Source organism: Antechinus flavipes, chromosome 4 (genome assembly GCF_016432865.1).
Source record: "Antechinus flavipes isolate AdamAnt ecotype Samford, QLD, Australia chromosome 4, AdamAnt_v2, whole genome shotgun sequence".
In the NCBI taxonomy this organism is placed as follows: domain Eukaryota; kingdom Metazoa; phylum Chordata; class Mammalia; order Dasyuromorphia; family Dasyuridae; genus Antechinus; species Antechinus flavipes.
The window spans coordinates 32908565-32935672 of record NC_067401.1 but is presented as its reverse complement, the minus strand read 5'-3'; the positions used below and the strand labels follow the sequence as shown (position 1 = coordinate 32935672).

The 27108-nt window shown below is 40.2% G+C and overlaps 1 protein-coding gene across 2 annotated transcripts in view; it reads right to left on the bottom strand.

The window, feature by feature from the left end:
* ADAP2 (ArfGAP with dual PH domains 2) overlaps window positions 1–21443 on the bottom strand; it is a 33954-nt gene extending 12511 nt beyond the window's left edge. Inside the window, exons 1-7 of one of the 2 annotated variants that reach the window (XM_051992380.1) lie at window positions 20899–21443; window positions 19985–20115; window positions 17493–17584; window positions 14091–14170; window positions 10105–10217; window positions 8498–8644; window positions 3895–3978 (exon numbers count right to left, since the gene is read on the bottom strand). In XM_051992380.1, coding sequence (XP_051848340.1) covers window positions 3895–3978; window positions 8498–8644; window positions 10105–10217; window positions 14091–14170; window positions 17493–17584; window positions 19985–20115; window positions 20899–20992 — 741 coding nt within the window. In that variant the 5' untranslated portion in view covers window positions 20993–21443. The remainder of the gene's footprint in view (window positions 1–3894; window positions 3979–8497; window positions 8645–10104; window positions 10218–14090; window positions 14171–17492; window positions 17585–19984; window positions 20116–20898) is intronic. The other variant, XM_051992382.1, reaches the window with a different exon arrangement.
* Between the last annotated feature and the right edge of the window lie 5665 nt (window positions 21444–27108).

Below are 27108 nucleotides of genomic sequence, written 5' to 3'. Positions count from 1 at the left end.
GTGGGTGCCCATGGGTGAGGAACAAGGCATATGATGTCTGATTTCTTTCCCAGGGCAAAGGGAATGTGCTGATTGGTTTTGCTATGATTTTTCTCTTCCTCTTTTTTAAAAACAAATCTTGTTTTAAGGATTGGTTCTCTGGTATGGGGAAATGCAGATTATATTAAAAACAAAATATATCAATAAAATATTTTTAAAATAACTATTTTGGAAGTATCCATAGAAGAATACACATGTTTAACATATATTGGAATACTTGTTGTCTAGGGGAAGGAGGAAGAAGGAAGGGGAGGGAGAAAAATTTGGAACACAAGATTTTGCAGGGGTGAATATTGTAAGCTGTTTTTGCATGTATTTTGAAAATAAAAAGCTATTATTAAAAAATTAAAGTTAAAAATATATTTTATGATATTTTAAGGTTCATAAAGCATTGTAATATTTTTTTTCATTTTTTAAAATAAAGAGTATTAAGTTTTTGGAGATGGAATGTAAATCAACACATACTATATTCATTTTTTTCCTTTTTCTTCTGTTTTTTCTCTAGTGTTTTTTCCTTTTGTTCTGAGTTTTCTTTCCTAACATGATTCATAAAGAAATGTCTATTAAAAAATTAATGTGTATATATAATCAGAAAAAAATTAAAAGGAGGGGGGAAGAGTATTAAGTTTTAAGTCACAGAGGCCTGAAATTCTGTCGAGAATATTCATTGCCTCTGTGACGTTGAGCAAGGCATTTGACCCCTCTTGAGATCTCAGTTTCCAAATGAGAGGGCTGGACAAGGCGATGTCTCAGGTCCCTTCTGGTATTAAATCTGTAATGCAATGATTATAGATCAGTGAAAAGATTATTGAGATTGAGATCAGAGACTCGGAAAAGCTACGTTCAAGTCTTTGTTCTGGTACAATCTAACAGTGTGAACTCCAACTAGTTCCTCTGTAATTAATTCCTCTGTAGCTCAGTTTGAGAGAATTAGCTAAATAATTTAATCTAATGCTTCATAATTCTAAATCAGGCTCAGATAATAATTATTTGGGATAACAGGCTCCAAGACAGGAAAAGCCTGGAGATAGATGAGGGCTGGCTAGGGAGGGAAAGGAAAATAAAAGATTAAGATGGTTGAGGGAAAGAATGGGAATGAGAATGCTGACCAATGACTAACTTCCTACTGATGGGTCAGCAACATTTTTAAAGCCACTTTAGGTCAAATAAGGCTAAGTAAGCATTTGTACTTTGTCCTGTTTGTCATCGAGTCGTTTTCACTCATGTCCGACTCTCCGTGACCCCATTTGGGAATTTCTTGGCAGAGATATTGGAATGCTTAGCCATTTCCTTCCCCAGAACATTTTACAAATGAGGAACTGAGATAAACAGAGTGAAATGACTTGTCCAGAGTCACACAGCTAGTAAGTGTCTGAGGTCGGATTTGAACTCAGAATGACGAGTCTTCCCGACTCCTGACCTGGCGTTCTCTGCACTACAGTGCCCCCTAGCAACCCTACTGTGTCCTGCTACACTCTTTCAAAAAGAGCCTTCTTATATACTCCCTTTTCATTTTATCAGTTCAGAAGTCCTCCTGTCCCAACCAATAATCCCAATGGAAAACATTTCCATTTTAACCACTCGGAAAAAATGCTTGGCTAGTTTTCAAAGCCCCAGTTCCAGCACTCAGAACTTTCCCCCTCCCTCTCCCCCAACCCCTCTGTCCCACCCAGTCTGGCATATTCTTCCTGTTTCTGACCCCATCTCAGTCTCCATTCCAGTCAACTCCTTACTTAAACAGAAAGACAGCTAGACTCCAGCCATCTGAAGTTAGATGAGTCAGATCTGTCCCATTCTCTTCCTGTTTCACTTATAATGGAGATAACCGGCCTCTCTCCCTGGGCAGGACACCGTGAAGCAAAAGCCAATCCATCCCGTTAGAAGGCAAACCCATTTTTGTCTTTGCTTACCCAGCACATAGCATGGTACCTGGCGCATAGTAGGTGCAAAAGCTTATCGAGACGAATGAATGATCCCGGATTCTATCCCTAGCCCTGCCATTTACTAGCTACATGAACACAGATTTAGAGCTAGAAGGAACTTCAGAAGTCAATCAGTCCTGCTCGTCGCAACAGATTTAAGTCTTGGGGAGGGATAGAGGAGATATCAACAATAGGGTTCTCCTCTGACTCCAGCACTCTTTCCACAACACCACACTGTGTCACCTCGGAGACTTAGTTTCTTTTTCTGTGAAATGGAGAGAATAATCCCCTGTCCCATCATTCCCTCAGGATTATTTTGAGTATTAAATATGAGAGTGAATGGAGTGCCGGACCATATTTTAGGGAGGGATTAGGGAACAATGACAACCAACTGTTCAATTAATCTCCCTAAAGCACACTTTTGATGTCACTCTCCTATCAAAAGCTATCCACGGTTCTCTGTTGCCTATTGGCTTGGCCCTGTGTGATCTAGGACCCAAGTTTTTCTGCAATTCCCTCATCATACTGCCACCTCTTTCATATCTGGGATATGGGGATAATTCAGCAATCCTGAATCTTGTCCATGAAATCTTTTTTTGATTTCTCAGCCTTAAGTAACCTTTACCTACTGAGAAATCCTACAGCATGTGGTTTGTCTTTAGCATGATTTAACAGTAAACAGAAGGGTCAGGAAGGCCTGATTTCAATTCTTGCTATGAAATTCTAAGCAGATCACCCGGGGAACTTTAAGACTCACAAGTAATGGTAGAGGGAATCTCTTCATCCAGAGGCCCCTGCACCATTCAGATTTCTAATTCAAATACATTTTTAACATTCTATTTTATTCCATTATTCATATTTAAGAGATGCCTTTTGGACACAGCAAGATCAATATGAACTGATGTAAAATAAAGTGAGAAGAACCGGGTGATCATTGTGTGCAGAAATAGCAATATTGATTAATCGTGAAAGACCTGGCTACTCTGGCAATGACCCAAGACAATTCCAACAAACTCATGATAAAAAATGCTGACCACTTCCAGAAAGAGAACTGATGAATTGAGTGGAAATGGAAGTATAATTTTCTCATTTCATTTTTTTCTGTTTTAAAAAAAAATATGGCTAATATGAAAAGATGTTTTGCATGATTTTACATGTAAATAGATACATTGGTTGTCTTCTCAGTGTATGGGAAAAGAGGTAGGAGAGAGGAAAAGAATTTGGGACTCAAATTTAAAAAGAAAAGACTCTTAAGTAATTAAATAATAAATTAAAATGTTTTAAAGAAGACATTTTGGTATGAGAGCTAACAAAGCTGGTGTGTGCTAGTAAATATTTAACAATCAACTGGGGGGGGCAGAGATATTTTGGTATGAGAGACAACAAAGCAGAGGAATGCTGGTAAATGTTTAACAACTAGCTGGGAAGGAGCAGGCAAGGGGAGAAATGTATATACAATATTTAAATTTACTTAATTAATATTTTCCATCACTTTCTTAAGTCTAGATAATCAACAAAGAAGATATCAAGAACTTGATCTGTTAGCACCAATTTCCAAGTCTAGTCCCATTTTTCAGATGAGCCCCAAAGTGATTAAATGACATGCCCAAAGTCATACACTTAGTGAGCGTCAGGGGAAGTTCTTCCGCTTCCTTTCACACCTTCCCTCCAATAAGTCTCTGGGTCTCCTGGATTCAGTCCTGATCTCAGACTAAAAGCCAACAGGAATGTTTTCCACCCCAGCCCCACTGCCCCAGGATTCCTGGTCCAGCCTGACAAAGGCTGAGATGCTCAGAAAGCCCAGAGAACAAGAATTTCTTCCCGTTGCATAGAAATCTGGGTGCAAACACATCTCTGCCCTGAAGGATGGAGACTCAAGAGAAAACTAAAGACTGCAGGAGGACTGTAGAAAATGGATCCTCATGTAGCTCACCTCAGACTCCGGGAGTTCAGGAAAGGCTGTTTTCAGATAGTGTAGACGGGTAGCTCGAAGGGCATTGAACCAGTCCACTATCTCCTATAGAAATACATAAAAATAAAGTCAAGGCAGTTAGTGAGGTGGGGAGCCAGACCCCCTACATTTGGGGAGTAGAGATTAGATAGGTTTCCTGGCTGATAAAGAATATCAGTCATGTGCTGCCTACTACCCATGCAACGTTCAGCTCCTTCTCCCTCTTCCTAACACATCTTACTTTATAAAATCTTGTCTTGTTCTCAAAGCATTACTCCAGAACTTGTCCCTGATTCCTTCTTAAGCTCCTCTACACCTGCATTCTTCAAACATTTTTAAATCATCTCTCCATCTCAGTATAAAAAAGTCTATTTACTCATTTACAAATTATGTATGATATATTTATATATTGTGTTTATACAAACTGTTGTACTAGTAATTCTGCACATTATAAAACTTAAACAAAAATAGAAATTATAAAAAGCTAGAGTCAATAGGGAGTCACTGGAGTTTACTGAGGAGGGGAGCGACAGGGGAATACATGCAGCTGAGGAAGACAGAGTAAGATAGGTTGGAGCAGAGAAGGACTTGAGGCAGGGAGACCAACTGTGAGTCAAAAAACCTGTATGTGGGAAAACAGGAGATAGATGTGATATCTCTCATCCATCAACAAGTAGAATCAACAAATCTTGGCAACTGATTGGGTACGATGGGTAAAGAAGAGTAAGGATGATTACAAGGTTATAAATCTAGGTGACTAGAAGGATAGTGCGGTTCTTAATGGAAACAGACATAATAGAAAGAGACAAGAGATTGGGGGAAAGAGAATGAATTTTGCATTGAACACGCTGAATTTGAGAAGCCAACAGGACATCCAATGAGAAATCCCCACTGGACAGCTGGTAATACGAAACAGGAGCTCAGGAGAAAGCCCAGAGATAGATATAGAGATCTGAGAGTCAAGTCATCTGCACAGAGATGATAATGGAATTATGAGAATTGATGAGATCACTCAAAGAGAGGATGAAGTGATAGAAAAAAAAGGGGGGGCAGTGGCTAGGATAGAGATTCAGGATAAAAAAGGTATATCTATAGTTATGGAATGAGAGGCTTGGATGACAGCCCAGCAAAGGAGAGGGAGAAGCATCCAGACAAGTGTCATGAAACCCCAAGAGGACATCCAGCAGGAAAGGACCAACAGAGAAGTCAAGAAATGCTCTGGAGATTAAAATGTAATGGGGAACTATTTAACAAAATAAATAAAAATACAATAAAATATGTTAATATGTGATTTTCCCATCCTTTCTATTTGAGTTTGATATCACTGGACTAGGTTTCCTTGAAGTTCCTTCTAGTGCTGACTCAATGTTCACATCTACCTTATTTCTTCCCTCTCTATTATCCAAGGGATTGTTAAATCCAATTCCGCTTTCACATTCTCTTATATCGGTCTCCTCTCTATTCACAGAGCCACCATCTAGGTTAAGATCCTTATCATAATTCTTTTTTGTCTTTTTCAATGGTTTTTAAACTCTCTTAAAATCTGCTCTTAACCTTTATTGACTATATTATCTTCCTGAAGCACACCGCTGCTCAGAACCCTTCAGTGGATCCCTTTTGACTCCATGATGAATTTCAATTTCTCATCTTGGCTCTCTATAATCTATCATTTCAGCATTATTTCACATTATTCCTCCACATCTATTCTGCCTAAATAGTCTCATCCTTTTGCCCTCCTCCCTCTGTGTGCTTCCAGAGATCCTCCCCCATGTCTGTAACTCACATCCTTCTCATCTCTATTTGTTGACATCTTCCCCTCTCTTTGAAGATCAACCATCTCTTCACAAAATCTTCCTCTCTCCCAATGGAAAGTGTCTTTCCTGCCTTAAATTTTCTTAGAGAACTTAGAGAATTCCTTTGCTCCTAAAGCATTATACCTAGGATTATGTTTATTTTCCTCTATTCCTTTTTTCCATCCTTGTAATATCAGCATCTAGCACAGAATCTGGTTTATAGTATATACTTAATAAATAAATGCCGGTTATTTTCAACCAGATTCAAATATCAGAAACATCTCACGAGTCTAACTAATGTACAGTTGATATGCATGGCCGTGTGACTTTAAAAAGGAAAAAGAGAAGAGTTATTGAGACATATTCTTAAAAAACACTGAGAAGGTTGAAGAGAAGCACCAACAGGACACCTCTGAAAGCTACAAATTGGCCTAATAATATATTTTTTAAAGAAAAACAAACTGTTCCTAATAAAGACCTATAGTTTTATGTGCAACCAATATTTATTTATTTATTTGTTTTTGCTGAGGCAATTGGGGTTATGTGACTTGCCCAGGGTCATGCAGCCAGGAAGTGTTAAGTGTCTGAGGCCAGATTTGAACTCAAATCTCCTGACTTCAAGGCTAATGTTCTCTCCACTGCACCATCTAGCTGCCCCTGTACAACCATTTTTTGTTGTTGTGTTCTCCTTCATATGGGAATGCCCATATAAAGGACATTTTTAAATGAGATGGGGAGGATGAGGGTAGATGGGAGGGGTTTTATTAAGTTCAAAAATTACCTTCAAAATGCCTTCCATTTGATCTGTGTGTATATTACGTGTACATAGTTGTCTGCATAATTTTTACCCCTTTAGAAGGTAAGTTCCTTGATCATAGGGACCATGTTTTTCCCTTTCTTTCTGGGGATATTGGACACCCATCTTATTTCAAATTTTGTGGCTATTGTTAAAACTGCTCCAGTCACAAAGGAGGAGGGGAGTGGATTTGGAATCAGAAGACTTTAGCTCCCAGTCTTGGTTTTACTTACCACCTGTGTGGTCTTAGGGAAGATGTTTTACTTCTCTGGATCTAATTTGTTGCTCTGTAAAACCAGGGGGTTCCATTGGATGATCTCTCAAGGCTCTTTTTGGATATAACTTGGATTCTTTTGGAGATCTTTTGGAACAACCTCCAATCCCCTCACCAAAGCCAGTGATTGAATTTTCTAGATGAATATTTACACCTCAGAAATTGGTAAGCAATATAAGTCAGGCCTGGGTTTTTTTTTAATTGTTGATTGTCAAGATTTAATAAAGAGATGGAGAAAATGGTTACACCCCTGGGTAGATCCATACCTGTGATTTCATCAGCACAGGGAATTCCCAGTTTGGAAACTCCCTCTGCCAGTGAGGTAGAGCTGTACCTTTTCTGGGACTAAATCTTGTTGCCTTTACCCTGAAAAGTTAAAGTGACTTGTCCAGGATCATGAAGCTAGAATGTGTCAGAGGAAGGATATACCCCTCAGGTCTTTCTGATTGTCACTTCCTTAGCTGGCACCAAATGCCCCTCGATCTGTCTTTCTATGGCAGAGACAGGGCAGCTTGTGACAGGGCAGCTGCTAGGACTTCTCCTTCCTCTGGCTACTAATCAAGAACATATGATTTCTATGGATTTCTGCCTTTCTCTGGAGGCCTTTATGTATTGGCAACCCAAGATTGGCCACATCAAGAAGCAAGGAGCTAAAAACTGAAAACAGGAGGCTCTATCCTACAACTGTACTCACTACCCTCTTGCTGATAATAGTAAAGATAATGGCAGCTGACATTTATATAGCACAAAATATTTTACAAAATGCTTTACAAAATTGTATTATCCAAAGTGAGGTAGATTGAACAAGTGTCCCCGTTGCCCCTGTCCTTCAAATTGTATTCACTCATTACTCTCTTACTGTTAATAGTAAAGAAAGGTAGCTGACATTTATATAGCACAAAATTTTACAAAATGCTTTACAGAATTTTATCCTAAACTGAGGTAGATTGAACAAGTGTCCCCATTGTACAGATGATTAAAAGGAGGCTAAGATGATTTTTCTAAAGCCCCATAGAGAGTTAGTAGCACAGCCAAGGTCTGAATGCTTCAGTCTTGAATGTATTAAAGCCCGGGACTTCTTAAAATGGGGCTGGGTCCCTTGCTCTGCCTTTTTCTGCCTGAATTCCCTAGAGTCCAGGGGTCCTCAAACTTTTTAAATAGGGGGCCAGTTCACTATCCCTCAGACTGTTGGAGGGCCGGACCATAGTAAAAACAAAAACTTTGTTTTGTGGGTCTTTAAAGAAAGAAACTTCATAGCCCCGGGTGAGGGGGATAATCGTCTGCAGCTGCTGCATCTGGCCCATTTGAGGACCCCTGCTAGACTCTTGTTATCTAGACTCTCTCCTAAACTACAGACCAGCCTCAATCTCCACTTCTGTGAATGGCCCTTTGCTCCCTTCCTATCCCTTTATGCTCATGCTGATCTCCAGACCTCTTCACTTCATTTGGGACAAAGTACCTCACCGTTCTCCCCCAATTCATCTGAGTGGGCTTCCCATACATCACCACTTTCACACTGAACCTAAATTCTCTGTCTTCCCATGCCCCCAGGACTACCTCGACTAACTGATTTCCCCTTTGTGATTTATTGCTACCTAAAAAACCCTGCCCTGGCGTTACCTGCTCTCTGGTCCACCCCTGAATTAATGATTGGAGATTAATTAGGCTAATGCTTTTCATCATGGAGGGAGAATCTCCAAACACAGAGGAGAAGCGACTTACCTTCCCACTCTCATGATACACAAAAAGGTTCCTGGTGTGACCATCTTTCTTGTAGGTAATCTGCAGTCCATGGGGGTTTCCTATCTTCTCTGTCTGAAATGTAGCGTTCAAGTCCTTTATACTGATGACAGCTTTGGGTGCTTTTCCCTGAAATTTAAAAAAAAAAAAAACCTCTCCAAAAACAGTCCCTTTACTTGATTAGAAGCTGTTTGAGGAAAAGGCCCTTTATTATCCATATTTCCTATCTCCCTAATGCTCTGAACCCAGCAGGCATTTAATAAGTGTTTGTTGAATGAATAAATGAATGAAAAAAAGGAATGAATAATAGGCAGCCTTAGTTCAATTAACCCAGAGATATTGACCATTTCTCATATCCAACTCAGCCGCCCCAGCTGCTAGACCCTCCCTTCCAGGATTAGGTTCTTTCTACTTTTTAGGTAGCTTGCCCATACTTGGTTTTATTATTGTTATCATTCCCATGAAAATGCAAACTATTTAAGGGTAAAGCTCAATTTTGTCTTTCTGTTTCCAGTTCTTAGCACAGTCCTTGACGCATAATAAATATCACTGACTGACTGTAGCCCTGCTCAGTGAGCTCAGGGAACCATTGTCATCTACAGACAATGGCTCTAATTCTGGGTCTAACGCTTCCTGGACAAAAGGCTTAACCTCTTGGAGTCAGTTTCTTCATTGGTACCACAAATTTACAGCCAGAGAAATCTTGGAGATCACCTAGTCCATTTAAAGATTTGTCATTTACAATGTTAGCTGGATGCTGACCTCCCTTGCTCTCCAAGGTGCTTAGAGCCTTGTCATCTGTCCTGTTAGCTCAAGTATTTCCTTTTCATCTGCCATAAACTGAACATGAAAATGAGTTCTCCTAAACTGAACACAGTTCCTATGTTTCATTCTTCAGTCATTTTTCAGTCATGTCCAATTCTTTGAGGAACCATTTGGGATTTTCTTGGAAAAGATATTAGAGCGGTTTGCCATTTTCTTCTTTGGCTCATTTTATATGAATGGAAGCAAACAGGATTAAGTAACTTGCCCAAGATCATACAGTTAGTAAGTTCAAATCTGAAGCCAGATTTGAACTCAGGTTTTCCTCACTCCAGAGTGGTGCTCTATTCTCTGTAACACCTGGTTACCCCTCTTTAAGAACTATCTTTTTTAATTAAAATGTGAACTCTTTGAGAGCAGAGACTACCTCAAATGTCTATCCCAGCACTTAGCACAGAGTAAGAGCTTAATAACTGCTTTTTCATTCATTGCTGTTGTCTAAGAATACGATGGTACTAGGACACAATTGACTACAGTTGGTCCTCTACTGGGATTATGGTTGACTCTTTTGATCTAACCTAGGAATTCTTAACCTGTGTGTGTGTGTGTGTGTGTGTGTGTGTGTGTGTATGTCATAGATCTCTTTGACAATCCAATGACGTAATTTACTTTCCTCAGAATAATATTTTTAAAATACTCAAAGTATATGTAAAATTACAAAAGAAAACAATTACATTGAAATGCAATTTTAGAAGTATTTTTAAAAATTGATAACCACCAGGCTCAGATCTCTATTCCAACCTATTAGGACCAACAGTAACACTTACCTCTTCTTTAGTGTAGTATTTCAAAAGGCCTTCTCTCACCAAAAGGACAAACTTCCTCTTCAGATACTGCCCATTGTCTCTTCCCCGCTTCCATAGGAGTCCTTCTCGGTTGCCTTTAATCAACAAGGATGAGGAAAAGACCTATTAGCACCTATTACCTTGGCTCCCAAATCCCCTCACCAAACAACACTGGATTGATTTGTTATTTCAGTTCAGGACTGGAAGCTGGTCCCTGCCGCCAAAAGTTCTCCAGAAGAATATGACAGAAGGAGCCTAGAACTTGAGACTTACAATAGGAGATATGTTCTTTGCCTAAAACAGAATCTGGCATGTAACAACTACTTAATGATTGATTAATTGACATAAATCCAGCCTCTGACACTTAACAGATGTGTATGGATGATCAAGTCATTCAACTCTCAGTCTCTGTTTCTTGATCTATAATATAAAAATAATACTAAGACTAGTAGTACCCTTCTCATGGAAGTGTAATCAGGATCAGAGGAGATAATTTATTTAAAAAAAAAAAAAGCTTTGTCAACCCTAAAGAACCATTTAAATGTTATTTTTTTTTAAAAGTTATTTATCACTATTATTGTTATCAAAAGTGTGGATGATACCAAAAAAGACAGTTAAGGATCCAAGCAGGACACAGAATATTGATTATGCAAACATGTTCCTAAGAGGGTATTATAAAATAGGCTATTATAAAGATGGCATCTTTTACTGGGCCTGTATCCCAAAGAGATCACAAAAATGGGAAAAGGGACCCACAGGTGCAAAAATGTTTGTGGCAGACCTTTTTGTGGTGGCAAGAAACTGGAAACTGAGTGGATGCCCATCAGTTGGAGAATGGCTGAATAAGTTATGGTACATGAAAGTGATGGAATAGTATTGTGCTAAAATAAATGGTCAGGAGGATGATTTCAAAAGGGCCTGGAAAGACTTATGTAAACTGATGCTAAGGGAAGTGAGTAGAACCAAGAGAACATTATACACAACAACAAGAAGGTTGTGTGATGGTCAACTGTGATGGACTTGATTCTTTTCGAGGTGATTCAGATCAATTCCAATCGACTTGTGATGGAGAGAACCATCTACACTCAGAGAGAGAGCTGTGGGGACTGAGTATAGATCGCAACATAGCATTTTCACTCTTTTTGTTGTTTACTTGCATTTTTTTCTTTCTCATTTTTTCCTTTTTGATCTGATTTTTCTTGTGCAGAATGATAATTGTGGAACTATGCATAGAAGAATTGTGCATGTTTAACCTACATTGGATTACTTGCCATCTAGGGAAGGGGAGGGGAGGAAGGAAGGGAAAAAATTTGGAAAACAAGATTGTGCAAGAGTGATTGTTGAAAACTATGTGTGTATTGTGAAAATAAAATAAAATTTTTATTATAAAAATTTTTAATGACATAAAAGATGTGTCTAATGGAGAAAAGGAGATAAGTTATACAGTCAGAACAAGGATCTGTTGCCTAACAGACTATAAAACTGTCCATGAGATGATAAAGAAGTTAGGAAGCCTTCAGAATGTTGGAGAACTTTTCTTTGAAGGAATGTGGAAATGAACTCACAAAAAAAGCAAACGGGGTGAGAGGCAAGGGTACATTCTGATCGGCATCAGCAGCAGTGAGAGCAGTGATAGCTGCTGGGTGTCCCAAACTTCCCTAAGACTTTTAGGATGCTCTGGATATCAGAAATTCCAAGCTATGTACCTTTGCCCTAAGTGAAAAGAGCTCTTTCTGACTCTTTTCCTCATCCTCCATTTGGATCCCACCAAATTGGATGTAATTTCATTACCCACATATGGTTTACTTAATTCATGAATTATTTGTGGCAGCTTTTAAAAGAGGAATTTGGAAAAACAAACAAAAAAATGTGTTTCTTTGTTTTTAAAGGACCCCTGCACCACTATAAGACTGTTCCTTAAAGCCCCAGATCTGTATTTAAGAATTTTAATTTCTCTGAGCCTGTTTCTTCATTTGTAAAATTTCAAGGTTGAACTAGAGACCCCTTTCAGTTCTTGACCTATGATCCTTTGAATAGAAAATCCCAGGCTGGCTATCCCAAGGGTTTAGTACTACACATTAAATTCATTTAATCCTGATTAACACATTCTATAGTGTAACTATAATGTCTTAATAGGGCAAAGACTAAGGTTTGGACCCGGGATTTCATTAGTAAAGGAGATGCCCAAGTGAGGAAACTCACTCTACCAACACAGGTCAATACTTTCTCTCTCTTAGAAGGTCTCCTTGGACAAGTCAAGTGACTTGCAGTAATGGAACTTGAACACAGGTCTTCCTGGTGACAACAGCTCTCCCACACAGCAGTTTATGGTTTCAGAACCTTAAAGAAGACTCAGTTCATTTTATTTGATCCACCTTTGTGAGGTAGGTGGTCGGGTACTGTCTCCATTTTACAGATGACTAAACTGAGCCTTGGAGAAACTGAGTAGTGTGCTTAAGCCCACAGCAAATAAGCAGTAGAACCAACGCTTGAATCTTTGCTGGATTCACTTTGTAGCCCACTGTCACAGGCTCTCTGGAATTAATATTTTGTAGTATTTGTGCTACAGGTCCTTTTTTGCATCAGATAACTGAGAGTTGACTACACTGATCTGGTAATCATAATTAGCCAGTAAGTCAACAATCATTTATTAAGTGCCTACTATATGCCAGGCATTGTGCTAAGCAGGAGGAATACAAAGAACAGCAAGAGAGTTCTTGCTCTCAAGGAAGTCACAGTCTAATGGAGGGGGCAGTAAATTTTCTCATCAAGAATTTCCCTATATGAGTGAAATTACAGGACCTCTAGAAAATGAATAAGGACTCTTCCTGACCTGAATCTATTATCTATCCATAAACCATAATGGAGGAGCTAGCAATCCCTCTGCCAAGATTCTGCTCATAATACAAGTCATTTCCCAATTGATAAATGGTCAAAAGATATAAACAGACAATTTTTAGAAGAAATTAAAATCATTTCTAATCCTATGAAAAAATGCTCTAAATCACTATTGATTAGAGAAATGCAAATTAAGACAACTCTGAGATACCACTACACATCTGTCAGATTGGCAAAGGTGACAGGAAAAGATAATGGTGAATGTTGGAGGGAATGTGGAGAAAACTGGGACACTGATACATTGTTGGTGGAATTGTGAATGGATCCAATCATTCTGGAGAGCAAACTATGCCCAAAGGGCTATCAAACTGTTTGATCCAGCAGTGTCACTAGTGGGTCTGTATCCCAAAGCGATCATGAAAAAGGGAAAGGGACCCATATGTGCAATAATGTTTGTGGCAGCCCTTTTTGTAGTGGCCAGAAACTGGAAATTGAGTGGCTGCCCATCAGTTGGGGAATGGCTGAATAAGTTGTGGTTTATGGATGTTATGGAATATTATTGTTGGATAAGAAATGATCAGCAGGATGAATACAGAAAGGTCTGGAGAGACATGAACTGAAGCTAAGTGAAGTAATTAGAACCGAGAAAACATTGTGCATGGCAACAGCAAGATTATGTGATGATCAGTTGTGATGGAGTTGGCTCTTTTCAATAATGAGTTGATTCAGGCCAATTCTTATAGACTTGTGAGGACATAGCTATCTGCATCCAGAGAGGAGACTATGGAAACTGAATGTGAATCACAATATAATATTTTCATCATTTTTGTTGCTGTTGTTTGCTTGCCTGTTTTTTTCCTTTCTCATTTTTCCCCCTTTTATATTTTTCTTGTGCAGCATGATAAATGTGGAAAGATGTTTAGAAGAATTGCACATGTTTAACATATATTTGATTACTTGTTGTCTAGGGGAGGAAGAAGATGGGAGAAAAATTTGGAACACAAAGTTTGACAAGGGCCAATGTTGAAAAGTAAAAAGCTATTTTTTTTTAAGATTCTGCTTATAGCACTGAAGTCACATTTTCTTGTGCCCATAAAAACTCAAACTTTAAATGGAAAAATCTGTTTTACCAGAGATGGTCCAGGTGAGGCTGCCAGCCACAAACTCCTGTCTCTCATATTTGGCTCGGATCCATTGTTCCTTTAAGACCCTGAAGAGAGAAAGGCAATGGTTAGTTAGCTGGATCTACCATGTTCTTTTCCATGGGAAAGTTAAGCTTTTGATGAAATTCTCCCAGCTGGAGGGAAAGCAGAGGAACAGCCTCATCCTAGGCAGATACAAGGCTCCCTCCTCCAAATGTTCCCTGGAGGGTAAAGCCAGGATCCTGACTCTCCTAAATTGCTTGCAACCCCTCTCCCCCCCAAAAAAAGGACTCTTAAATGTAAATATTTAAGGTTCCTGAGTTCATGCTCACCTAGTTTATGAGAGGAGTCAAATAGCTTGACAATGTCACCTGTAACTTCTGGAGAAAACATGCACATGCACACACACACACCCCTCTCTCAGGATTCACATCTCATTGATGTGAAACTCAGATTTTAGAATTAAGAAGACCTGGGTGCTTGTGGTGGTGAGAATTGTGGCCAGTGTGGCCAGAGGCTTAGCAGGGATTTCTTGGGTAAATATTGAAAGACGGTCAGCCCTGGGCTCTGGACTCGGTCTTAGGGACTTTTAAAGTGCTTAATGGATTTCTTTTCCCTGATCAAGAGAAAGCAGTTTAAAATGTCAACTTTCTAACCCCTTTTGATCATATCCAATTATATATGTTTATGCATATATATGAAATACCTGTGCCCTACATACGTGTGCATATATACACACATGTCTTATTTGTACATAATTGTTTACCTCTTGTCTCTCCCATTGAACTGGGAGATTCTCAAGGGCAAGGATTGATTTTGCCTTTCTTCGTATCCTAGAGCTTAGTTCAGTGTCTGGCACATAGTAGGTATTTAATACATGTTCCTTTTGAAGTTAAGGATTTAGAGATGGGTTTAAAACCTTCTCAAAGGTAGCCAAGTAGATCTCACTCCCTCTTCCCCATGTCTGCTGCCTCCAGGAGACTCACCCACACACTGAGACTATTCCCTTGCCAGAAAAGGGCATGTGTCCCTTTGCCAATTTAGGGACCCCTATCTTGAATAAGAAAGTTAAGTTCCTGGGATGAGACTTTGGACCTGTCACAAGCTGAGCCATTCCTGGGGAGGGTAGTCTCCTCCATTAGAATGTATACTCTTGGAAGGTAATACTGGGTTTCTTTGTTTTACCATCTCTTAGTATAGTATGTAGTACATACTAAGTGCTTAATAAATGCCTGTTGATCGACTGACTGAATGACTCAGTGCCTTTGCTTACTGGGCTCAGGGAGATACAATCTAGATATCTAGGTTCTAGTTTCCTAGCAAATGCTTTAATCTCTCTGAACCCAGAGCGTGAATCATTGGTATTTAGAGCTGAAAGGAGGTCTTAAAGGTCACTTAGTCCAACTCCTTCCATTTAAATATTTACATTTTCTTTTAAATTTTTAAATGTTTGTTTTTCTCAGCATTCTTTTTTATATTTTTAGTTCCAAATTCTCTCTCACTGCAGCCTACTGAGAAAGAAAAAAGCACGATCATTAGAAAGATTTGTGTTTTCCACTAGCAGTTGGATTCTGACCTCTGACATCCCCAACATCTCTGCTGGAGATATCCCCAAACCACCCTCCGCTCTTAACTCTTAAACACATTGTCCTCTTGATAGGGAACCATTTGCCCTGATATTCCTCCCCTAGGTTCTCAGGACCTTGCCTGCTGCCCTGCTGCTTTCCATGAAGGGAACACAAATCTGAATCCTCTTGTATGTGCTTTGTCTCTCAATTAGAACATTAGCTTGATTTTCCGTTTGTATCCCTAGCACTTAGCACAGTGAGCAGTGAGCAGTTAAAAATGCTTTTTCATCCATTTCAGATGATGCAATGTCTTTCTCTTGTTTCTTATATGGTGGGTGTCAGGATCAAATAAAGTGTGAAAGCTCTTTGAAAAGTGTGACATGGAAATGACCAGGACCAGGAGATCATTATATACTTCAACAATATATACTATATGATGATCAATTCTGACGGATGTGGCCATCTTCAGCAATGAGATGAACTAAATCAGTTCCAATGGAGCAGTAATGAATTGAACCAGCTACATCCACCAAAAGAACTCTGGGAGATGATTGTGAACCATTACATAGAATTCCCAATCCCTCTATTTTTATCTGCCTACATTTTTTATTTTCTTCATAGGCTAATTATATACTATTTCAGAATCCGATTCTTTTTGTACAGCAAAATAACTGTTTGGACATGCATAAATATATTGTGTTTAACTTATACTTTCACATATTTAACATATATTGGACTACCTGCCATCTCAGGACGGGGATGGGGGGAAGGAAGGGAAAATTTGGAACAAAAGGTTTGGTAAATTGTCAGTGCTGTAAAATTAACCATGCATATAACTTGTAAATAAAAAGCTATAATTAAAAAAAAAATGTGACATGATAGATATAGATATAGATGTGGATATAGACAGTATAGGTAGGGATAATTATAGATATACAGGGAGAGTCAGGAGGTGCAGTGGATAGAATTTTGGACATGGAAACAGAGAGACCTGAATTTAAACTCACCCTGACATTTACTAGTAAGTAATTTATCTTCTCTTGGACTCAGTTTCCTCACAGGTAAATTGGAGGTGATAATAGCATTTACTTCCCACAGTTGTTGTAAGAATCAAATGAAATAATGCTTGTAAAGTGCTTAGCAGAGTTCAGCACATGGTAAATACTACATAGATATCTATGTCAATTATCATCACCTTCACTCACAGGGAATATATTACATACCATTACAGCAATTTCTGACACCAGATCATTGTTACAAGACAGTCAGAGTAGAAAGACTGGGCCTTCGAGACCCAATATGTCACTCCTAGAATATTACAAATCCTTTTGCTGTCTTTCAAAACTCTCTCCCTAAATTCACTTCAACTGAATTCAATTTAACAAGCATTTTGTTGAATGCCTTTATTGAATATCTTTGCAACTCTCAAATTCTGTGAATCTATGATCTAAATTATGGTTAAATTAGCAGACAATCAAGTGTGAGCTCTCTCCATGGGCAAGAACATTCAAAGTCACAAGAAGAGAGCTGAATGAGCAAGAGGTGATGCTATGTGATAGGAATGATCCGGTAAATATAAGGCACTGGGCTTGAAGTTGGGAAGAGCTATCGAATCCTATCTCAGACACTTATTGGGTGTGCAATCTTGAGTGAGTAATTTACTTTCTCAGCCTCAGGACCTCTTATCAGTAACAAGAGGGGTTTGGACACAATGGCTTTCCAAGATCCTTCTGCTCTAAATCTACAATTTGACTAGAAGTTCTTAGATGTGGATGATAATAATGGGAGGGACCAACTCAGACCCTAAAAGAATCCAACTTACATGCAGTCTTCAGATTTGGGGATGTAATAGAAAGAAGGGACTTTTGCTTCATATTTGGCCTTGGAGCAGAGGTTTCCGTTTCGTGTCATAAACTGAAAAACAAAAGTCAGCTTGGTGATTGGCTCCACAGCAATTATATCTGGGTCCAAGCCCTTCCCTTCCCTCCTGTCCCCTCCTTCCCCTTCTATTCCCCCATTTCCCTGCATGATCTTAGAGCCTAAAATGTGAAATGAAACTAGATGAAGTGCAGACAAATCTAGTCTTTCAAGGGAAGCAGACGCTCTGTGGTCAGGGAAAGAGTTCGTTGCCCTGGTCCTAGAGTCACTGCCTGTAATTCGGCCTAGTGGCTCCAGGCTCCAACAGTGCCTCCAGACAAAGGCAGCTGGGGAACCCACGGGGCAGACAGACAGAGCAGCCCACTCTCCCATGCCGCTGGCCAGGAGAGTGGAAGAGCAGGCTCAGCCAGGGTTGCCTTCCAGGAGAACCCAAGGCTCCATGTCACTGAATCAGGCAGATGCCTGCAGACTCTAGGAAGCACTGGGACTTTGGCAGTTGGATTAGCCATACAACGATTTTTCCCTTTTGACCGGATGCCTTAGAATCCTGTAGCCCCTTAAGGCAAATCACAGGGATGCTGCAAACAGTGGCCATTGCTGGATCATCACAGAGCAAATTGGAGGAGGGCCCAGGGAGGAAGAGAATACCATCCTACCATACATCTATACAAATCTTACAGACATTCTGCATATGATCCCTACAACTTGAACTACATCCAAACATTATCATCATAATTTTTCTTTTTTCTTTTTTTAACAGATGAAGAAACTGATTTAGAAAGGTTCAAGCACCTTGCCCAGAGTCACAAAATTCAGATGAGGGAAGGGAAGAAATCTGATTCCAAGTCCCCCAGCATTCTTTGTTTTGTCAGTTGACCTTTTAGTTAAAATCTCTGCCCTTGGACATAGTTAACTCTCGATCATCTACATATACTTCTGGATTGCCTGGGGGAAGCATGTTAATACCCAGCTAGCTACTTATTCGCCAGCACATTTCTGGATAGCTTTCTAACCATCAGCCTGCAAAAAAGTCTGCAAATACAAGTGTGTGTGTGTGTGTGTGTGTGTGTGTGTGTGTGTGTATGTGAGAGAGAGAGAGAGAGACAGAGAGACAGAGACAGAGTGAGACAGACACAGAGAGAGAGAGAGACAGAGACAGAGAGAGAGAGAGATTTCTTTGTTTTAGGGAACTCCCAAGATAAGAAATTCTCTTTACTGATGCAACTTATTTGACAGCTACTCAGTAACAGAGATTTTTCCTGGGGCACTAAGAGTTAATGACTTGCTTAGAGTCTCAATGCCAATATGTCTTAATGGGATTTGAACTCAGGTCTTCCTGAGATTTGGGGATTTTTTTTTAACCTGATATTTGAGGATTTTACGGCCATCATTACCTGCTGTGAGAGAAGCAGCCTAACATAATGGCAGAGCTGGCTACTGTACCAGGAAGAGCTGTGTCTAAGGCTCCTCTGGACACATAGCACCTGTCTTACTTCTATTTTACCCTTCCTGCACAGACTCTATGATCCTGACAAACAGCTACCTGTTCCTTGCATACAGAAGCTTTTCTATGTTCCAGCTCAGTGCCTCTGTAGACGGCTGGCCTTTATGTCTAGAATACTCCCCTCCCCCTTGAATCCCTGGCTTCCTTCAAGGCTGAGCTCAAATGTCACCTTACACAGGCGGCCTTTCCTGGTCCCTCGCCAGGTGCTGGAATCTTGTCTTCTAAAGTTCCTTTTTTCCAATAACTACTGAAGTGTTTGCTATGTAACTAATTGTGCACATGATCTCGACTGTCCCATAGTGGTGAGACACACGCGAATGTAAGCCCCGTGAGGGCAGAGGCCATTTTTGCTTTTTCTTTCTATCTCCACCTATCACTGGTTTGGTGATTTACCTAAGTGTTCGTTAATTCACTAGGGATAGTTGACACTTAACCTTTCAGGGCCTTATAGGGAAGGGGTAAGAATTTCTCATCCAGGACTTCTCTATAATAATGAAATCAGAGGTCCAGTGGGGAAATAAAGGAAAATTAGACTCAAGGCCTGTTGGAGTCTGGAGCCACTAGGTTTATGGTCTAATTAACAGCAATGACTCTAGGACCAGAGCAACATCTGAAAAATGGGAATATGTGGGGCCAGCCTTGACCACTACTGCTCTTTGGATTCAGCGTTTCTTGGCCAAAGCATCCTCCATCCATGGGTGTTGTGGGAAAAAGCACTAATTTGGGAAAGAAGAGATTGGGTTCGATTCCCTTCTGTGTAGATATCTGCCATAAAACTATGCTTTTGATTGCCAGACAGTTTGCCGATTGAATATAAGCTCTTTTGGGCAAGTGCTTCTCCTCCGGCCTCAGTTTCCTCCTCTGTAAAAGGAAAGAGTCTGGGAGTCCCTTCCATCTCTGCCATTTTTCCCGCTTAAGATTCCCCCTTCTACCTCCACGATACTGTCATCCCAAAAGTCCAGTCGAACCGATTTCACTTTACTGATTTCGGGGAAGTTCCGGTGCACCCCGGAGCAATTCAGGCAGATGAAAATCCCCAGCTTGTAAGAGGCCCAGTCGGGATCTGCAGGGGGAAGAGAGGACGGACAGGAAAGTGGGTTGGGGTGCGGCTTAGCTGCAAACAGATAGCCCAGGGCGCTGCTGCTGGCCCTTTGGAGAGCAGGGATGGATTGTCTTGCGTGCCCAATCTAACACTGGGCTTCTTAACGTTTTCCCACTCACGACCCTTTTCGCCAGAGAAAATTTTACCACTCGGGGTGTAGGGGCATATAAAACAGAACTGCAAACCAAACATTCACTGATAAGGAATCATAATTTCCCGACTTCCACAGGCAGCTCGTGGGATCCCATATGGGGACGCAAAGCACAGGTTCAAGAAGCTTTGGTCTAACCGACACGTGGAGGAAACCTGGCCCGGAGCCAGTCCGGGAATCAGGGTTACTGGCTCTAATTTCCCACCTCAGCTCTTAGAAAGCGATTTATGGAAAGCACCCTCCTTTTTCCCTTTCAAATTCTCCCACGCCCTTCGACCCCAACAGGTGGACACCTCCCCCAAGCAAGAGTAAATGCTCTGGGTAAAAGAAGAGCGAATCTAAGAAAAACTACTGATAGGTGCCTTTCCAAGGGGGTAGGAAGGGCTAGGAAACAGCCACAGGGTGAGGAGGGTGAAGAGGGCTTGGGCAGGGAGTCCCTAGAAAGGCTAACAAGGGAGATGAGCTGGGCAGCTGCAGAGGCCGAGGGCTCTCAAGGTGTGAATCCTCCTGCTAGGAGGCTGGGTGTAAGGGTCCAGGCCGGGGGCCGGCTATCAGCAGGCGCATCCGGGTCCCCGGCGTCTCGGGCTCCTTACCTGGCGCCCCGCAGTCCGCGCACACCCCGTTGCCGGTGCCAGCTGCCCGCAGCAGCTCCAACAGGCGCCTCTTATTGTGCTCCCGGTCCCCCATGGCCCGCCCGGGGCTCCCGGCTCAGCCGGTGCGGCCCCCGACACGCGCTCGGGGCTCCTGGAGCGGCCCGGCGCTGGCCATGGTGTGAGAGTCCGGGGCGCTCTGTTCCGTGACTCGCCTCTCATGGGGAAGAGTGACCGCTCCGCAGCCCAGCCGACGCCCTGGCCCGCCCCGCGCGGCTCAGTCCCCGCCCAGATAAGGACTTGAGATTTTTTTTCTTTTTCTTTTTTTGGTTTACGTATTAGCTTGTGTTTGCTCTCATGTGCCCTGCAGTGGGGATCAGTGGCGGGGCCGTGGAGAGAGCCCACCTGTGTTTATGTCCTTGCAGATGTGGGCAATAGAGGTGGCGCTGGCTCAGTGGCAAATGCGTGGTACTTGGAGGGAGGAGAGACCTCGGATTCGAATGCTATCTCCAGCCCTTCCTAGCTCTGTGATCTTGGACTAAGCACCTCATTTTCCGACCTCATTTACCCGATCTGTAAAATGGACATAATAGGAACGTAGCTCGGGAGCTGCAAAAGACCCTGTAGGCTCTCTCTTTTGAGGAAACTGAGGTCCGGAAAAGTTAAATGATTTGCCCAGAGACACCAAATAGAATTTGAGCTTAAGTCCTCTGACTTCAGAAATAGTGCTAGTTCCTCTGGATCACACTGCCTCAATATCAATAGAGAGTTGGCACTGAAATTGGCAAGATCTGAGTTCAATTTTGACTAAGTCTAACTGGATAAATCACTTCACTTGGGTCAACCTCAGTTTCCTTCTGTAAAATAGAGATTATAAATACATCCTCCCTCTCTCCCCTTCTCCACCCCCCAATCGTCCAGTGTACAAAATAAAATGATAGTTGTGGAGCAGTTTGTAAACTTTCAAGTGCTATATTATTGATCTCAGAATTGTTGTGAAGGACAAATGAGATAATTATGTAAAGTTCTTTGAAACCCTAAAAGCATTATTATTATTATTATTACATTGTGCACCCATATGCACATGTATCTGAAATCCTGACAGTTACCTACTAGCAATATGACCTAGAGCACTTTGGTGCCTAAAGGATTATGGGAGTTAGGGAAGTGGAAGACCTTAGAGCTGATCGCCAATCCTGTCACTTGACAGGTGAGAAAACCTAAGGTTGAGCAAGGTTGAGTGATTTGACAGCAAAGAACTGTGTCTCAAAATTCAAAAATAAAAGAATTTGAGACCATGTCTCCCAGACTCCACACTTCAAATCACTTCATCATTTTTAACTTCCCTTTCCTTTGTTCCAGACTCAGAGAATGACGTGACCCTTCTTTCAAGCAATCCCTCTGTGTGGGATTCTATTTCTCTGTAACTTCCAAATTACTTCCTTTCTCATCTGAATTTCTTTTTATTAAAAAAAAAAACCTTATTTTTATTGGCATGTTTTCTTTTTACATTATATTCATTTCTGAATAACTTGATCATTTTAATGATCATTTTAAAAAAGCAGGGAACGGAGGGGAGGAAAAGAATCAATTGTGTTAGACCCTGATAGTAAATGGAATATACTGCTATGGAATACGCCAATTCTGTAAAGTACTGCAGAGTCTCTTCCTAATTTAAAATCTCTCTTTCCCCATTTCTTACAAATGCATCCAGATATTAGAATAGATCTCTTTCCTAAATGTTCTATCCACTCACTATCCCTCACTAATCTTCTTGATCCAGACCTATACCTCAGGGGAATTTAATGACTGGTGTTGTGGACTTGCAATCAGATTCACATCCAACTTTATATACTTACTAGTGAGCCTGATCAAGTCAATGAAAGTTTCTTTACTTCAATCTTCCTAAGAGGAGAGTGAGGAAGTTGAATCCTTACAACTCTAAATTTATTCTTTTAAGAAATTAAACACACTCAGGCATTGTGATTGAGGAGCACTGTTGGGCTCCTCTACTAGATCAGAGCTTTCTTTTCAAAAAAACCTTTTTAAATGCAAGGGTGCTGTTGCCTGAGGGAGCTAGTGCTTTAACCTCAAAAATAAACCAATAAACCAGTGTTCCCAGATGTAATCATGGTCTTAAAAACCTTCACTTCAATTCTACCAAACCAATGGCATAGATAGGTTCCTAAATTTCTCTTCTCTTTCATAGCCAAACTCCTAGAAACAGCTTCCTTCCACTTTTTTTTAACTCCTCTTTTACCTCTCCACCCCTTATAACCTAATGTTTAATGTAGAATGTTTATTGTTTTATCATTATTTAACAGACAAGATTGCATTATAAACTAACTTCTTTTTATTTATTTATTTTTATTTGATATTTATGTTCCCCAATTACATATAAAAACGATTTTTAACATTCATTAAAAAAAAAAAAAACTTTTTCCAAAACTCTCCTTTCCTCCCTCCATATCTCCTTCCCTCTCATTGAGAAAACAAGTAATTCGATATAGGTATAACCTAACTTCTAAACTCATTTAACCTCTCAGCATTGTTTGCCCCTGAAGGCTCAGTGTAAGTATAAATAGCAATTCTTTCCATTTTGTTCAGAACCCCTAGTATCTTCCCCTTCCAGATTGATTTTATTATTGTTGTTGTTTGTTTTATTTTGTTTAGCCTAGGTAAAAGAGCTCATTCTTTAATTCATTTCTTACCTAGCCATAATCACTGAAAGAGTGTAGCCCCAATCAAAGTGAAACCAGTTAAAGACAAAAGGTCAAGGGCTCCCATTGCATCCAAGGCCATGTCCACCTGTCCTGATCTATATCTTGTTATTGGACCCAGATGACTCCGGAAAAAAAAGTGAGGCTGGTGGCCTCCTATAGCCTTCCTTCACTTCAATCCAATTCATCTTCACGTCTCCCCTTCACCTCCCTGATGTCATGATGTCTCTTAGAGAACGAAGAACGAAGAACAGCAGCATCTGACACGCAGGACCCTACTCTCCTTCGCCATGCTCTCCCCTCTCTGGGTTTTGTGGCATTCTCCTTTGTGGTTCACCATGAAGGTCAAATATGCAAGTAATTATGTACAAACAAAATGTAGACTGGACAAAAATGAAGATAATTAACAGAAGGAAAATGCTTCCTATAAATAGAGGGGAAAAGACTTCCTATAGAAGATAGAATTTTAGCAGGGACTTAAAAGAAGTCAGGGAAGCCAGAAAGTGGAGATGAGGAAGCAGAGAATTCTCAGAGTAGAGTGAAAAAGTCCAAAGTTGGGAAATGGAGCATCTTGTTGAGGGAACAACAAGGAAGTTAGTATGCCCAGATTGTACAGTGTCTGGGAAACATAAAGGTGTAAGAAAATAGAAAGATATGAAGGGACCAAGCTTGGAAGGACTTTGAGGTTCCTGGAGGTGATAGGGAGTCATTAAATAAATATGGAAATTATTTAATATGGGGATGATATGGTTGGACTTGTGCTTTAGTTATCAATTTATTAATAAATATTTATAAGCACCCACTATGAACTGGGCACCGTGCTGAGAGCTCTGGTGTAAAAAGAAGAGTAAAAGACAGTCTCTGTTCTCAAGGAATTAACATTCTAAAGAGGAGACAACTTGAAAATAACTATATACAAACAAAAGGGGGGGTTGAGAGGGAAAGAGGAACCAAGGACAGAGTTGCCAAAAAAAAAAAAAAAAAAAAAAAAAGGAAGGAAAAAGAAAAGAAAAAAAGAGCATCATTGCAGTATTTTTAAAAATATAAGAGAACCAAATATGCAAGCAGATCAACTTTGAAAGATACATCTTGAACTTGGAAAAACCATAATGGAGATTCCCAGTTTCACGGATGTGACTTTTCTGTTATACTATGTATAAAGAGATATCTCTACTGTAACATATTTAACATATATAGGACTGCTTGCCATCTAGGGGAGGGGATGGAGGGAGGGAGGGGAAAATCGGAACAGAAGTGAATGCAAGGGATAATGTTATAAAAAATTACCCTGGCATGGGTTCTGTCAATAAAAAGTTATTATAAAATAAAATTTTAAAAAAGTAATTAAAAAAAAGAGAGATATCTCTGTCTATCGATAGAGATATGTAGATATCTTCTTACTTGCCAAGTTAATGAGTTTTTCTCAGCCTTGATTTTCTTGACTCTGCAACCTTTGATTGTATTGATCACCTTTTTCTTCCCAATACTCTCTTCTCTCTAGGTTTTCCTAACACTACTCCATTTTGATGTGCCTTCTCAGAATCTTTCTATACCTTTATCCAGATCACATCCATTAGGTTCAGGAGCATAGGAAGACTGTCCTTTTCCCTTTATACTATTTTACTCGCTGATCTTATCGGCTTCCAATGATTCTACTATCATTTCTATGCAGATGATTCTCAGATCTATTCATGTAGCTCTCATTCCTCTCCTGAGGGCAGTTAGCTGATGAAGTGGATAGAGGGCCAGACCTGGAGTCACTATATGTCAGGAAGACTAATTTTTCTGAGTTCAAATTTTACTAGCTGTGTCACCCTGAGTAAGTCACTTCATCCTGTTTGCCTCAACTTCCTCTTCAGTAAAATGAACTGGAGAAGGAAATGGCAAAACACTCAGTAATCTTTGTCAAGAAAACCCCAAATGCGGCCGTGAAAAGTTGGACACACGAGCAAAAACAAAAAATTTCTCTGCTGACCTCTAATCTCCTATCTCTTATGCCTTACCATGCACTCTGTAATCCAGCGACACTCATCTCCTGGCTGTTTGTAAAACAAGACACTCTATCTGGGCATTGCCCCACTGCATGGAACGCCCTCCCTCTTTCTCTCTGCCTCCTGTCTTCCCTGACTTCCTTCAAGTCCCAGTTAAAATCCTTCTACAGGAGGAGGACCTTCTACAGGAGGTCTTTCCCGGCCCCTTAAATTCTAATGCATTTTCTCTGTTGATTATTTCAAATTGATCCTCTAACATATCTTGTTTATCATTCTGAAGGTAAGAAGAAGGTTGGTGAAGCCATGAATTGGTCCAATATTTCTGGAAAGAAAACTGGCATTATTCTAAGAAAGTAACTACAGGATCCATACCTTTGGAATGATGTGTGGAGAAAAACAAGTAGGACAATTTGGATGGGACTTGCTAGGTATATATCCCAAGTAGGTCAATGATAAAAAGAAAGGTCCTATATTATATTAAAACATTTGTATCAGCACTTTTCATAATAAGCAAAAAACTGGAAATAAATTAGATATCCATCAAAATAGAAAATGACTAAACAAATTGTTTATGGAATTATTCAATTCTATTAAATGCTATTGAATATGTGTTATAAGAAACAAGTATTGTGAAGAAGAGATGCCCAAGAAGATTTAGACTTATATGACATGATACGGAGTGAAGTAAGAAAAATCAGGGAAACAATATACTCAATGACTGGAACAAATGAAAATAATAAAAAGAAATAAGCTGAACTCTATTTATAATGATTGAACTTAGTTCTCCTTTCTTTCATTTTTTATTTGTAACAACTGCTTCCTCTCATTCTAGAGTAGCACTGAGAGTATAACAGGGAATTAACAATGAGCCCAGTCTTTCTGAGTATGTTCAACATAATTGTGATTTCCAGGTGAACTTTGGAGCATGTGTAGACATTCTCAGTTCCAGTCTGCTAACCACATGGTGAGCAGGAATCTCTTGGATTGGCTGCTGTTCTGTTGATGGGTAAGATCAAAAGACGTTGTTCTTATTCTTTTGGTTTTGATTCTTTTGCTCTGACAGTATCTTGGGAAGAGCCAGACTAATTACCTGTGAAATCTCAGGCACGTCTTTGAACTTTCTCTGAGTTTTAATTTCCTTACCAGTAAAATAGAGTCAAAGTCCCTTCTCTCACAAGTTGTTATGAGAATCAACTGAGATCCTGTGCATGGTAATGTTTTGAAAACCAAGCAGTGTTTGTTAGGGAAATAAAAAAAGTGCTACTATTATTTTTAACCTAACATATAGTATCTGAACTGTATCTGATCTGTACTGGAGGTCAGTCCCTAGCTTGGAACATCATTCTGGGAGCTAGCTGAAAGTCTCTTCCATTCTTCCACTTAGTGATGTTAAGACAGTTTGAGGGAATGTGCCAAGAATAATGCTGGGAATGAAGGGGGTCTGTAACTGTGGGGGGTGAGGAGAGAACCACAGAAACTAGTCAAGAAAGAGTCAAGCATCA